Below are 13827 nucleotides of genomic sequence, written 5' to 3' on the forward strand. Positions count from 1 at the left end.
TAACTTATTTCAAAAGTTTTAGTTGGTAAAAAATAATAAATTTAATTATTTTAATTAATATTTTAATATTTCCTTTCACATGTGGGATTAAACAATAATAAACTATTTCAATTGAAATGATATTTAATATAATATTAGAGTTGAGGTCATGAGATATTTGAACCTTAACTCTAATGTTGGTTCTACTTTTGAAATAAAACCAGGAATTTAACAAGTAAAAAAAAAAGTATCAAGCCAACTTAAGATTGACTTGGGGTTCCGAGATTGCAAATAATTGTGAGTCTAATTATATATTGACCATATATAAATAGAGAGAGAGAGAGAGAGAGAGAGACAAGTAACGTGAAGAACTTCGAGTTCTTTAATTATTTCTTAATATATTTACATTTTTCCAGGAAAAATAAAAATAAATTAAATAAACAAAAGTCATAGCACATTATTAGGCCAAGGCCCAAGGGGAAAGAAAACCACAGAAAAAAGATACAACATTCAGGCATTAACATCCCCCTCACCACCCCTGACACCTTCTTTCTTGTCTCCCAATACAACCCCACCGCACAAAAACCCACCATCTTTTGCCCCCAAAAGAATTAATAAAAAGTTAGAGTTCTGGATAAAAAAAAAAAAAAAAAAAAAAAGAATTGTAAACATAAATAATCAAACTAACCCCAAATTCCCAAAACATTACTGAAAAAAAATAAAATAAAATAAAATAAAAACCAAGATGTTTTTTTCACGGCCACATAAGCATACAGGTGGGAACATATCACGTGAAACCCCCCAGGTTAATTAGCAGAATGCAACCCCACAGCCTCTCTCAGCTGAGAAGCTGCTCCTTGTCCGTACATCGCAAGGGATGATCAGAGCTTGGGTGTTGCTGTGCTTGTGATGCTGCATTTTGGTTGTTGCTCATCTTCTTGAGATTTTGTTGATGATAGATTTGCCTTAATCTCTCTATTTCCTTCTTTAATGCCTCTTGATGAGCTGCAATTATATATATATACAACAAAACCATGAAAAATCATAATATATATATGCACACATGTGCCAATGAAGTTCTTACCATCTTTGAAAAGTTTATCTTGAGCCAAAGCAGCGATCCGTTGCTTGAGAGCGCTATTATCAACATTAAGAATCAGCCTTTGGTGGTCCAAGAATGCAACTCTTGGTGACAATGCTGATACTTCGGTCTTCATGAATTTGCATTAGAAATTAAAAGAAATAAGAGAAGATGTTTAATCAGAGCCTATATGATGAATCGTATACGTTTCAGAATATATATATATATACGATCACATAAATATATATGAAATCATTACGTTAATTAATGACAAGTAAATTACGTACCTGTAATGTTGTCACACTCCGTTCAAGCTCCGAAATATACTGTAGCTTCCTCACTCTTGATCTCTGCGCCGATTGCCTGTTTGCCAAAATCCTAATACAGAAACCCAAGAATTATTTCGTTTTCAATCTTATTTTAGACTATAGATCCGTTAAGTTAATGAACAATGAAGAAAGTTTTTTATATTTTACGACGAGGTCTAAGATGCAAATCTTATATATATATATAGCATGATTAATTATATATCAATGTGGTTACCTTTTAACCCTCTTAGGATCAGCGGCGGAGTCTCCGGTAGGGGTGGCGGAGGGCGGTGGCCCATGTGGGTCAGGTTTGCATGAGCTTTCCACCTCTCCGGGTTCATTTTTGGGCTGATGGTCTAGAGCCGGCATTACTGGCTTATTATTCTCATCGTCAATGCTGTTGTGGTCAGACGGCGTGGACGGGTTGGAAGACGAAACTGTGGGAGGAGGCAGCACGGCGGAGACGTCGTCGGAGAACATTGACATGAGCTGCTCGTCGTCCAAGCGGTCGAAGGCGTTGACGGTCCCATGCATCCCTGCGGTAGTACTAGAGTTCCGGCATTCCTCGATGAAGGCCGGCGCCTCGAGGAAGGCGATGGAGTCGCTCATGGACCTGCGATGGGCGCCGCGGCGGGTGGACGAGAAGTCAAGGAACTCGTCCACCCAGGAGGGTTGCTGTTGGGCGATAGCGGTGGCACTATTGTTGGTGGTGGCAATGAAGTTTGCCATAATTGGCATTCTTTGGTGGGAAGAAGCATGCCAATTTTGAGTCATGCTCGGTATCTTGGGCGGTAATTGTGCCATATGACACCCCCCCAAAAACACACACAAAAAAAAAAAAAAAAAAAAAAAAAAAAAAAAAAAAAAAAGATAGCGAAAAATGTGTGCTCACAGAGAGAGAGAGATTAATTTAGGACCAACCAAAACAGCAACAAACAATCAACGGCAATATTCTTAGGAAGATGAGATTACATGGGAAACAAAAACATCTTCATTACAATCACAGATAGAGCGGTTGTTGTTGGATCTTCTCGATCTCTTTTTTTCTTTCTTGGATTTTGGTGACTGTGTTTTTTTAAGGCCCAGAGGTTTTGGAGGGGGGGGGGGGGGGGGGAGGGGGAAGAGGGGTCACATGGGAGGGATTAGAGACAGCTAGCAACAGCTGGGGGTGGGAAGGAGGGGGTGTGGGGGGACTCAACGGTTTCACTGGAAAGTCGTCAGTGAAGTTTTAATAACTGGCGGAATCAGCCACCACGTGCCGATGTGACCCCTCTCCTTGGCATCCACCACCTTAATACTATATATTAATTAATCAAGTTAATATCACCAACATGTTACATGTAGTACATAGGATACATGTATATGGCATATATATACATAAGGTTTTCCCTATATAATATGCATGTCTTGTGCCCCCACTTTTCTTGTTACCAAAGCTTTGTGCATGTCACAACTATCTGATTGATTTCTAATCATCAGGATTTACCATCGGTTTGGGATTTCATCATAATTGAACTCGGGTCATATTGTCGGCTAGGGCCATGGGCTGATCACCGCAAATAGCACCAAATTGTTGATACATGTTGACCGCACTACTTTAATTTAATGCATTCATCCATCTACTACTGTGTTGTGTCGTTTATTTACTCTATGGCTGCTGCTGCTGTACATTTGTTGGTTGTGTTTTTGCTTTGAATAAGAATTTTCTTCTTTTTAGATCTGTCATCATGGGTGATCAATTAGATGAAAGTTAGTCAGATGTAAGGATTTATATATCTCTTACGGCCTAAATAATTCGGTGTGAGAAGTTATCTTTCACGGCTGGTTTAAATAAAATTTTAGGATATTTAGCTATCCTTGTCTTAGATCTAGTCTGCTCGAAACTGAACTGCTCTTTAACTATTTTTGTACATGAGTTAGCGAAAGATGAAAGTCATATATAGCACTTCATTGTAAGAATTTTGTTTGTATCTAGCTATGACTTTGTATCTAGCTATGACTATGTAACCTCATAGCATGTACTATAATTTTGTAGAGTTTTATACTTTGTGATATAAGAACTTTATGCTCGTGATCTTTGATCAATGAAATATCCAGATCTTTCATTCAGAAAAACAAAAAAAAAAACAAAAAAAGAAATAAAATCTTAGGAATTAATGGGTGGTACCAAGTATTTTATATATATATATATATATATCAACAAAGAAATTACAACAACGAACAACAAAGGGTTGGGCAACCCAACAAAAAGTCAAAAAATAATTTCATCAGTGTAAGTAAACAAAAAATAAAAGGAATATATCAAATAAATGACGCAGCTAGCCCTATAAATTCCTTGCATGAATACCAAGAAAATTGATCGACAATTAAGGCGGTTTGACAAGGCGCACCAAGAATGGCACAGCCAAGAGGCACAAGAAGGACTACAAACCTCGAAAGATTCAATAACTCATATTGTAACCCAGCAAAGAAACAACTGCAACAACACACCCAAAGAATAATCACCACAGAAGAGAAAACACTGATGAAAGTCAACTCAGAGCCAACAGAGAGAATCAAAAAGAAATACAGAAATTTATGAACAACAATACTACAACAAAAAGCCCCCTCCTCCCCCCACCCCACAAAAAAAAAAAACAGAAGCAACACATCAAGACCAACATTAATTGGGGCCGCTAAGTGTCTTTGATTCCACGATCTGGCACATGATGGTCATGCTTCGGCTCAAAATCGCCGGAAGAAATAAGACCACCATAGGGTTACTGTTTAAGGTTGGATTAATGTGCTGATTTTCCATAAGATCATAACATAATGATGTGGAATAGTTACATGGGAGGAAATCTTATTGGAAAGATAAATTAATATATATATATATATATATATATATATATATATATATATATATAAATGGAAAGTGGCATTTAGCATATGGTGGGAAGATGTAGTAGGATTTAGGGAGGATGAGCTGTGAAAGAAAGGGGGGCTTGTGAGAATCATTTCCTCCTCCCTCCCATGTGAACTATTTGTAAGAGCCCACCTTTCCTTGCTTTGCCTCCAAATCAGACGCACATGGGAGGATTTGTGACCCCTCTCTCTCTCTCTCTCTCAACCAAGTTTCTTGTTACTTTCCATCATCTCATGTCGGAATTTATTAATGGAAGTACTTAGGAGACACTAATAATGATTAACGGGAAAGTTGGAATGCATGTTAAGTACGTCTCTTTCGAAAAAAAAAATAATCACCTGTCTCTTTCATTTTCATGATTTCCTTGGGCACGATTTTCCTTGTTTATACATATTCAATTAATTAGACTAACCGGATAATCACAAATTAAAAGGACTAGTAATTAGTATATAATTAAATTGATTCGTCAATGCCCAAAAAAGTCTTTTAAGTTTCGACAGTTGTGATGCAACTTATAATGCCATGATCCCACTCTAGGTTATTGGCATATATACTTATTCATGTGGATCAGGATTTCCCATTTTAAAATTAGGCAAATTCATACCGTCTCTTATATCGAACGGCTTAAAAAAAATAAAAATAAAATAAAATTCTCTAAAAACCTTTTATTTGCACTTTTAAAGATTGAGACCTACTTTTAGCTTAAAGCTTTTTTACGACATAAAGTATAAGAATTTGATGAAAATATATTCGATTCGCATCGATAAAATACTACCTTCTTAATATGTATTATTTTTCAAACCGTTCGATGTAAAAACAGCTTAAAATTCCCGTAATCTAGAATTTAAATTTCTATAAAAACAGTAATGATCCTTATCCATTATTTTATCATCACCACCTAACCAACATAACCTTTATTTATATCTACAAATTAAAGAATATATATATATATATATAAAAAGGATTCTCACAAATAAATATTGTTAATTAAATCGTTTGCATGTGCTTTCCATTAGTAGCTCACAAGTGAAGGCTCTAATTAATTACCAATTTTCTGTTTAATTTAGCCTTTAGGGATCCCAAAAAATTCTGAAGGGCCGTACAGGATAGGGGAGAGGGGAAGGACTGTTGTGAACTGAATACAAAGGCAGCATTATTGCACGTGGGATGGACAAAGAAGACCCTACATGTTTTTTTTTTCTTCTTCTTTAATTTATAAATAATAATAATAAAACAAAAAGGGGACGCGTAAACACATTAATAAAGAAACAAAGGTGGGTGGTGGCCACATTGAACAGTTCCATCCATTTGCACCGATACACTATATTTACCTTAGTTTCTTTTCTCTTTTTATTTTTCTCTTTTCAATTAAGGACCAGATTAGCTAGAGGCTAGAGGCTAGAGGCTAGAGGCTAGAGCCGGTGACTCTACACACATTTCATAGTTCGATTCGAGATCAAGTTTAATTATTTAAGCTCAACTCATATATGTGTCAGTCTTAACATCTTAAAGTTCTACTTTGCTCGATTCGATTTCAATTTTAAACCAAATTAGATAAAGCATGTGATTGTACATCGTCTTATTTTTCATAGAATTCTTTGAGCCATACTCTTCCCACTGTTAAACTTTTTTTTCTTTTTATTTTTTTTTATCAAACATAGAAGAATCATTATTTTTCACAAAACTTAGTCCAACTCTTTTAATTGAAAATAAAAAGAAAAATGCATAGAGGAAAAAATAGAGAGTTTTTAATAGACCTTTTGACTTGTAACTTTTCAATTATTATTGCCTTATTAGCCCATTGTTTAATGGTCTCTCATTATTTTTTTTTCAAAAAATGCTACACACACTTACATTTATAAAAATTATCATTAAATTCAAAATTTAACAGTAATTTTTACTGCCACGTCAAAGAGTGCACTAAAGAGTATAAGAGTGGGAATATGTGTAAAATTTTTCTATTTTGTTCTCCTAATTTGCTTTTGCCGAATCCTCTATTTTTTTTTTTTAAAAAAAAAAAATGTGTCATTTAATTAACATTATTAGAAAGTCTTTCAATGAATTATAATATAAGATGTTTGACATCACTAAAACCAAAGGTTTAAGTTTATGGTTTTGTATTCAACTAAGCTATATTAATCACTCACATTTTTAACATCTTTTTAATATGAGACTCAATCCTTTTACGCTTACACATGTATACTCATCAATCATTTATTTTGTTGGTAAATTTTGCTTTTGCATAATACTTACATTTCTAAGAAGTCTCATTTGATTAAGCATGGATTTTTTTTTTTTTTTTTGGGGGAAATAATATATTTGGGCTCATTTGAAATGTAAAAGGAATGTGAAGGTCTCCCAATTCTATAAGCACTACAAGGCAATTGAACACCAAAAATGATCTGAAGTACTTGGTACCATTCATTAACTTTTTTTATTTATTTCTTATTCAATAGCTTATGATCAAACAGAAGTACGATAGTTCTCATTGAATAGCTTATAATTAATCAAACAGAAGTACCGGGTATTTTCGTAAATCAAAATCTACGTTACAAATTTTCTACTCAAGGATTAGAAATATATAATAGTTTGAAGGTACAAAGTTTTCCTCTACCTTAGTCTATAAAAATGTCATCTGTCTCTTTGCATATGAGAATCACATTTTTTTTAATTACAATGGCAAAGTTGGAAGAGCAAAAAAAATTTACAACTTTAAATATAATTCTCACGTGCAAAGAGACATACGTCATTTTTTTAGACCGGATTAAAGAAAAATCTTTCAATCTAGTTTGAAGGAAATCTTTATCCAATTTGAATAGTGTTTCGCGCAAGAATGAAATATCATTCTCCCAAAATATAAAGAGGGTTTTTTAAATTCTTGAACAAAAAAGTACATCATAGTAGGAGTAGTTTTCGGACCGGCTTATATGACTTGGTGACTATTTGGGATTGCGTTTTTTAAATTTAAAAATTATTTTTAGTACATGAAAAGATATGCAAAGTAAAAATAAGTTTGTTTGGTAAAAAAAAAATAAAAAAACTTAAAAGAACTTCTTTACTTTTTTACTCTAAAAAATGCCAAAACGCATTTTTTAAAAAAGCTTGAGTATAAAAATATTTTTTCAAAAGTTTTTTCTGAATATAAAAGCTCTATTTCTCAACACAAGCACAAACAGGTCCCAAGTGACGTTACCAAATCTAGTATTTTATGGGGAATTTTTTGAGCTAACAGACCAATCCCTGCTACTTCGCTCTCCACAACTAAGAACTCCCGCCAATCGAACAGCTAAATCACTAGAATTTAAACTAATTGTACACCTTATATTCTAATTCCAAATTCTGGTTAGGTTGTAAATCATGGGCAGGGTCAGAGTAAGATTTTTTTTGTGTGGAGGAGTCAACCTATTTAAATACATAAGCACATAGATATATATAGTCTCTTGATACGCATGTGTGCGTGTACGTTCATGTAAAATAAAAATAGTCCAAGTCTTAAATTTAATTTCATAGTAAGTTTTAAGTTACAACTGTATACAAAAACTACATGTCTATAAAATCATTCTAAATATATATATATATATATATATATATATATATATATATATATATATATATATATATATATATATATATATATATATATATATATATATATTCTTTCGAATACGAAAGTTTTCTGGTGTTACATAAATGACTTGATTTGTTCGAGCCAACACACATGGCCCCGATCAACATTAAGACTTCTTTTTTGCTTGCGTTTTCTTTCAATCTCCGAGACGTTTTTGAATTGTTGCGAGCCGACCTTCGGTCCTCTTCACCTAATCGAATTTCCTTCACGTTTTGGGTCTGTAGCCACCCACAAATTTGTATCCTAGCTAGCTCGGAGAATTGAAATTCATTTGTTAACCAACTTTATGTTCTATATGAATGACACAAGTCTCGGCCTTTTAGGTAGCGAGAAAAGAATGACGTTAAGGGTGCTGCATAGTTCATCACCTCGATCTCATGCTTTTGTAGTGTCGCACAGAGCTCAGAGAAAGGATAAGTTTTCTCTTTTCTTAGGTTTCCTTTCGTGTGAGAGTGAGATTTTAGTATATATAATGGATTTGAAATTTTGAATGGTTTTCTCTCTATTACTTTTTGTATTTCATCTTTTAATAGTGAATTTTTCGTTGGTAGTCTCCGCATGTGAATGTAGGATTATTAAGTCGAAACACGTAAATCTTGGTGTCATATGTGGTTATTTTTATTGTGTTCCTTTTTACTTTTTTGAGATCCTAAAATTATTTTTTACAACAAATTAGAGCTCGGGTCTCTTTCTTTCTTTCTTTCTTTCTTTTTTTTTTTTTTTTTTTTTTTGTCCCTCGGAATGGCTACTTCAAAATTTGAAGTAGAAAAGTTTGATGGTTATAATAGTTTCAGCCTCCGACGCTTCGAGATGCGTACTTTGTTGCGACAACAAGGCTTGGTGAAGATTGTGGATGTCAAGGCACTATCAACATCATCGAAGGAAGAAATTGTGGAACTTGAAGAAAAAGCTCATAGTACAATTTTGTTGTGACTTTCTGATAGAGTGTTGAGAGAAGTTGCTAATGAAGAAACTATCATTGGCCTTTGGACAAAGCTAGAGGGCTTGTACATAAAGAAGTCCATCACCAATCGGTTGTATTTGAAGCAACGGTTATATACCCTTTAGATGAAAGAAGGTGCATCTCTTTGTGATCATCTTTATGAATTTAATAAAATTCTTATGGCTTATTTCATTTAAGACACAAAATTTGAATACTTTTCATAAGAACTAAACAGTCAAGTTTTGATTAAAAAAATATTGATATTAAGATAGATGACGAGGATTAAGCCTTGATTTTATTATGTTCACTCCCCGAATTTCTTTGATAATTTCATTAACTTAATGTTGTTTGGAAGATATACCATCTCCTTACCGAACATTAACTTTGCTTTGAATTCTATACTGTTGAGGACAAAATTGAATGGAAAAAGTAGGGATAAGAAAATTCCTCTGTTGCGAACTGAATACAAAGGCAGCATTATTGCACGTGGGAGGGGCAAAGAAGACCCTACATGTGTTTTTTTTTTTTTCTTCTTCTTTAATTTATAAATAATAATAATAAAACAAAAAGGGGACACGTAAACACATTAATAAAGAAACAAAGGTGGGTGGTGGCCACATTGAACAGTTCCATCCATTTGTACCATACTCTATATTTAATTACCTTAATTTCTTTTCTCTTTTTTTTTTTTTTTTTTTTTTTATCGATGCAGGACCAGATTAGTTAGAGCCGGTGACTGAACACATATTTTATAACTCAGGTCGAGTTCGAATTCAACTATTTGAGCTTGACTTATAATCGAGACTGTTTTAAAATTTTAAAGTTCAACTCGACTCTAGTACATCTCTAGACCGAATTTGATAGAGCCTGTGATTTTATACTGTCTTAATTTCGATCGAGTTCTTTGAGCCATGTTCTTACCACTGTTAAACTTTCTATTTAGCAAACATAGAAGAATCATTATTTTTCACAAAACTTAGTCCAACTCTTTTAATTGAAAAGAAAAAGAAAATTGCATAGAGGAAAAAATAGAGAGTTTTTAATAGACTTTTTTGACTTGTAACTTTTCAATTATTATTGCCTTATTAGCCCATTGCTTAATAGTCCCTCGTTATTCTGTTCGAGAAATGCTATATACAATCACATTTTCAAACTCGTAAAAATCACTATTAGATTCAAAATTTAATGGTAATTTTTAGTGTCACGTCAAATAGTGCTCTAAATAGTGTAATAGTGGAAGTGTGTGTAACATTAATTTCTCTATTTTGTTCTCCCAATTTGCTTTTGTGGAATCCTTTATTTTTTTTAAAAAAAAAAAAAAAAAAAAAAGTCTCATTTAATTAACATTATTAGGAAGTCTTTCAATGAAACCATAATATAAGATGTTTTGACATCACTCAAACCAAAGCTTAAAAGCTTATGGGTTTGTATTCAATTAAGCTATATTAATCACTCACACTTTACACATCTTTTCAATATGGGACTCAATCCTTTTATGCTTATACATGTATACTCGTCAATGATTTATTTTGTTGGTAAATTTTGCTTTTGCATAATACTTACATTTCTAAGAAGTCTCATTTGATTAAGCATGGATTTTTATTTTTATTTTTTTTGTGGGAAATAATATATTTGGGCTCATTTGAAATGTAAAAGGAATGTGAAGGTCTCCCAATTCTATAAGCACTACAAGGCAATTGAACACCAAAAATGATCTGAAGTACTTGGTAGTTGGTACCATTCATTAACTTTTTTATTTATTTCTTATTCAATATCCTATGATCTGTCATTGAATAGCTTATAATTATTCAAACAGAAGTACCGGATATTTTCGTAAGTCAAAATCTACGTTACAAATTTTCTACCCTAGGATTAAAAATATATAATAATTTGAAGGTACAAAGTTTTCCTCTAACTTAGTCTATAAAAATGTCATGTGTCTCTTTGCATCTGAGAAGTACATTTTTTTTAATTACAACGGCAAAGTTGGAAGAGCAAAAAAAATTTACAGCTTTAAATGTAATTCTCATGTGCAAAGGGACACACGGCATTTTTTTAGACCGGATTAAAGAAAATTCCTCCGATCTAGTTTGAAGGAAATCTTTGTTCAATTTGAAGAGTGTTTCATGCAAGAATGAAATATCTAGAATGGTCCCAAAATATAAGGAGGGTTTTTTAAATTCTTGAACAAAAAAGTATAGCATAGTAGGAGTAGTTTTCGGACCGGCTTATATGACTTAGTGACCGTTTGAGATTGCGTTTTTTAAATTTAAAAACTATTTTTAGTACATAAAAAGATATGCAAAGTAAAAATAAGTTTGTTTGGTTAAAAAAAAAAAACTCAAAAGTACTTCTTTACTTTTTTAACTCTAAAAAATGTCAAAACACATTTTTTTTTTCTAAAAAAAAAAAAAAAGCTTGAAAATAAAAATATTTTTTCAAAAGCTTTTTCTAAATATAAAAAGCTCTATTTTTCAACACAAGCATAAACAGGTCCCAAGTGACGTTACCAAATCTAGTATTTTTTGGGAGATTTTCTGAGCTAACGGACCAATCTGTGCTTCTTCGCTCTCTACAACTAGGAACTCCCGCCAATCTAACAGCTAAATCACTAGAATTTATGCTCCGTTTGTTTCGACGTAAAATGATTTCTGTCGTAAAATAATTTCGACGAAATCATTTTCAGAAAAAATGATTTTCTCGAAAAGATTTTTCAGTGTTTGGTTCGCACGGAAAAATTACGAAATGCAAAAATCAAAGATTGGCAAATGTCACTGGAATCTGGCAACGTCCGGTCGCCGTTGCCGGATTCTGGCGAGAAAGATTGACCGGGTCCAGCCAAAATGGCCGAATCAGGTCATATCCGGCCAGATCTTGGCCGGATCCCGGCCGTTTTGGCCAAATCCTGCCATAGCCAGCAGGATTCCGGCCGGAATTTGATCCACCAGTGACCAGATTCCAGCACCGGTAGAATACCGGTGCCTGCAGGATACCGGCGACCGGATGTTGTCGAACTCCAAGGCCGACTGGATTCCGACGACCGACAATTGCTAAATTCTAATGATCGGATATCAAACGTGCGTGTAAGGACAAAGAGTTTAATTTCGGAAAACGATTTACGGTTTTAAAAATTGTAAATCGTTTTCCGAAAATTAAAGAAGCTTTTACGGTCAAACCGAAAATGATTTTCGTTGACCATTATTTTTGTCCCTACCAAACACCGTAAAATGCCGAAATTATTTTTCAGAAATCATTTTACGCCAAAATAAACGGAGCATTAAACTAATTGTACACCTTATATTCTGATTCCAAATTCTGGTTAGGTTGTAAATCATGGGCAGGGTCGAAGTAAGATTTTTTGTGTGTAGAGGGGTCAACCTATTTAAATAGGTAAGCACGTAGATATATATAGTCTCTTGATACGCATGTGTGCGTGTTTATGTAAAATAAAAATATTCTATAAATTTAATTTCATAGTAAGTTTTAAGTCATAATTGTTTATAAAAACTACATGTCTATAAAATCATCTTAAAAAAAATAAAAAAAATAAAAAACTTTTCTTTCGAATACAAAAAATTTTTAGTTTTACGTAAATGACTTGATTTCTTCGAGCCAACACACATGGCCTCGATCAGCATTAAGACTTCTTTTTTGCTTGCGTTTTCTTTCAATCTCCAAGTAGTTTTTGAATTGTTGCGAGCCAATTAACCTTCAGTCCTCTTTACTGAATCGAATTTACTTCACGTTTTGGGTCTCTAGCCACCCACAAATTTGTATCCTAGGAGAATTGAAATTCCTTTGTTAACCAACTTTATGTTCCATATAAATGACACAAGTCTCAGCCTTTTAGGTAGCAAGAAAAGAATGATGTTAAGGGTGCTGCATAGTTCATTGCCTCTCATGCTTTTGTAGTGTCGCACAGAACTTAGAGAAAAGATAAGTTTTCTCTTTTCTTGGGTTTCCCTTTTGTGTGAGAGTGTAATGTACTTTCTTGTTTATAGGATATTTTCTATGATTTAGATGGAAATGGATATGAAATTAGAATGGATATCGATGGATTTGCATAATGAAATAATGGAATGAATAAACTGTATATTGAAATGGATAAAAGGTTGACTAATTCGCGCAAGCACCTAACGGCTCCAAGAACTACAATTATGAGAAAACACTCGACACTTTTCATTACTATCTCTATACTCCCCTTGGACTTTTATACCTCAAACATCGTCTAACTAACTAACAAAATCCTATTATTACAATTAGAGTAATGATTCACTACCATCTAAATATACAACTTTTTACCACCTTGTCTATGTGGCAAGGTGGTCCCCCACTTTAATTTATTTTTAAAAAATAAAAAAACTCAAAAAATAGTAGGGGACCACCTTGCCACATAGACAATGTGGTAGAAAGTTGTATATTTAGGTGGTAGTGAATCATTACTCTTACAATTATATCCCTAACACTATTATATCCCTTACACTTTTGTGTGAGAGTGAGATTTTAGTATACTGAATTTGAAATTTTAAATGGTTTTCTCCTTATTACTCTTTGTACTTCATCTTTTAATAATGAATTTTCTATTGGTAGTCTCCACCTGTGAATGTAGGATTGTTAAGTCCAAACACGTAAATCTTGGTGTCTTATGTGATTGGCTTATTTTTATTGTGTTCGTTTTTTCTTTTTTGAGATCCTAAAATTATTTTTTCACAAAAAATTGGTATTAGAGCTTGGGTCTTTTTTTTTTTTTTTTCTCTTTTCTTTCTTTCTTTTTTTTTTTTGCGGGATGGCTATTTCAAAATTTGAAGTAGAAAAGTTTGATGGTTATAATAGTTTCAGCCTTCGACGCATCAAGATACGTGCTTTGTTGCGACAATAAGGCTTGGTGAAGATTGTGGATGTCAAGGCACCATCAAAACATCATCGAAGGAAGAAATTGTGGAACTTCAAGAAAAAACTCACGCGTAGTGCAATTTTGTTGTC

At 33.3% G+C, this 13827-nt stretch overlaps 1 protein-coding gene across 1 annotated transcript; it reads right to left on the reverse strand.

Moving 5' to 3' along the window:
* Positions 1-343: 343 nt before the first annotated feature.
* LOC133875492 (basic leucine zipper 61-like) lies at positions 344-2475 on the reverse strand. The gene is made up of 4 exons (XM_062313641.1): positions 1604-2475; positions 1348-1438; positions 1064-1190; positions 344-984 (listed from the first exon to the last, which is right to left on the reverse strand). The coding sequence occupies exons 1-4, from the start codon at positions 2170-2172 to the stop codon at positions 818-820; spliced, it is 954 nt and encodes a 317-aa protein (XP_062169625.1). The 5' UTR covers positions 2173-2475; the 3' UTR covers positions 344-817.
* Between the last annotated feature and the right edge of the window lie 11352 nt (positions 2476-13827).

This window comes from Alnus glutinosa, chromosome 8, assembly GCF_958979055.1.
Source record: "Alnus glutinosa chromosome 8, dhAlnGlut1.1, whole genome shotgun sequence".
Lineage (NCBI taxonomy): Eukaryota > Viridiplantae > Streptophyta > Magnoliopsida > Fagales > Betulaceae > Alnus > Alnus glutinosa.

Bases quoted from the DNA above. Each gene is read 5' to 3' on its own strand.
- LOC133875492 (XM_062313641.1), bottom strand. From the start codon at position 2,172: ATGGCACAATTACCGCCCAAGATACCGAGCATGACTCAAAATTGGCAT. The intron at 1,439-1,603 runs GTAACCACATTG...TTTCTGTATTAG, and splicing joins GATCCTAAGAGGGTTAAAAG to GATTTTGGCAAACAGGCAAT. The intron at 985-1,063 runs GTAAGAACTTCA...ATATAATTGCAG, and splicing joins AGATAAACTTTTCAAAGATG to CTCATCAAGAGGCATTAAAG.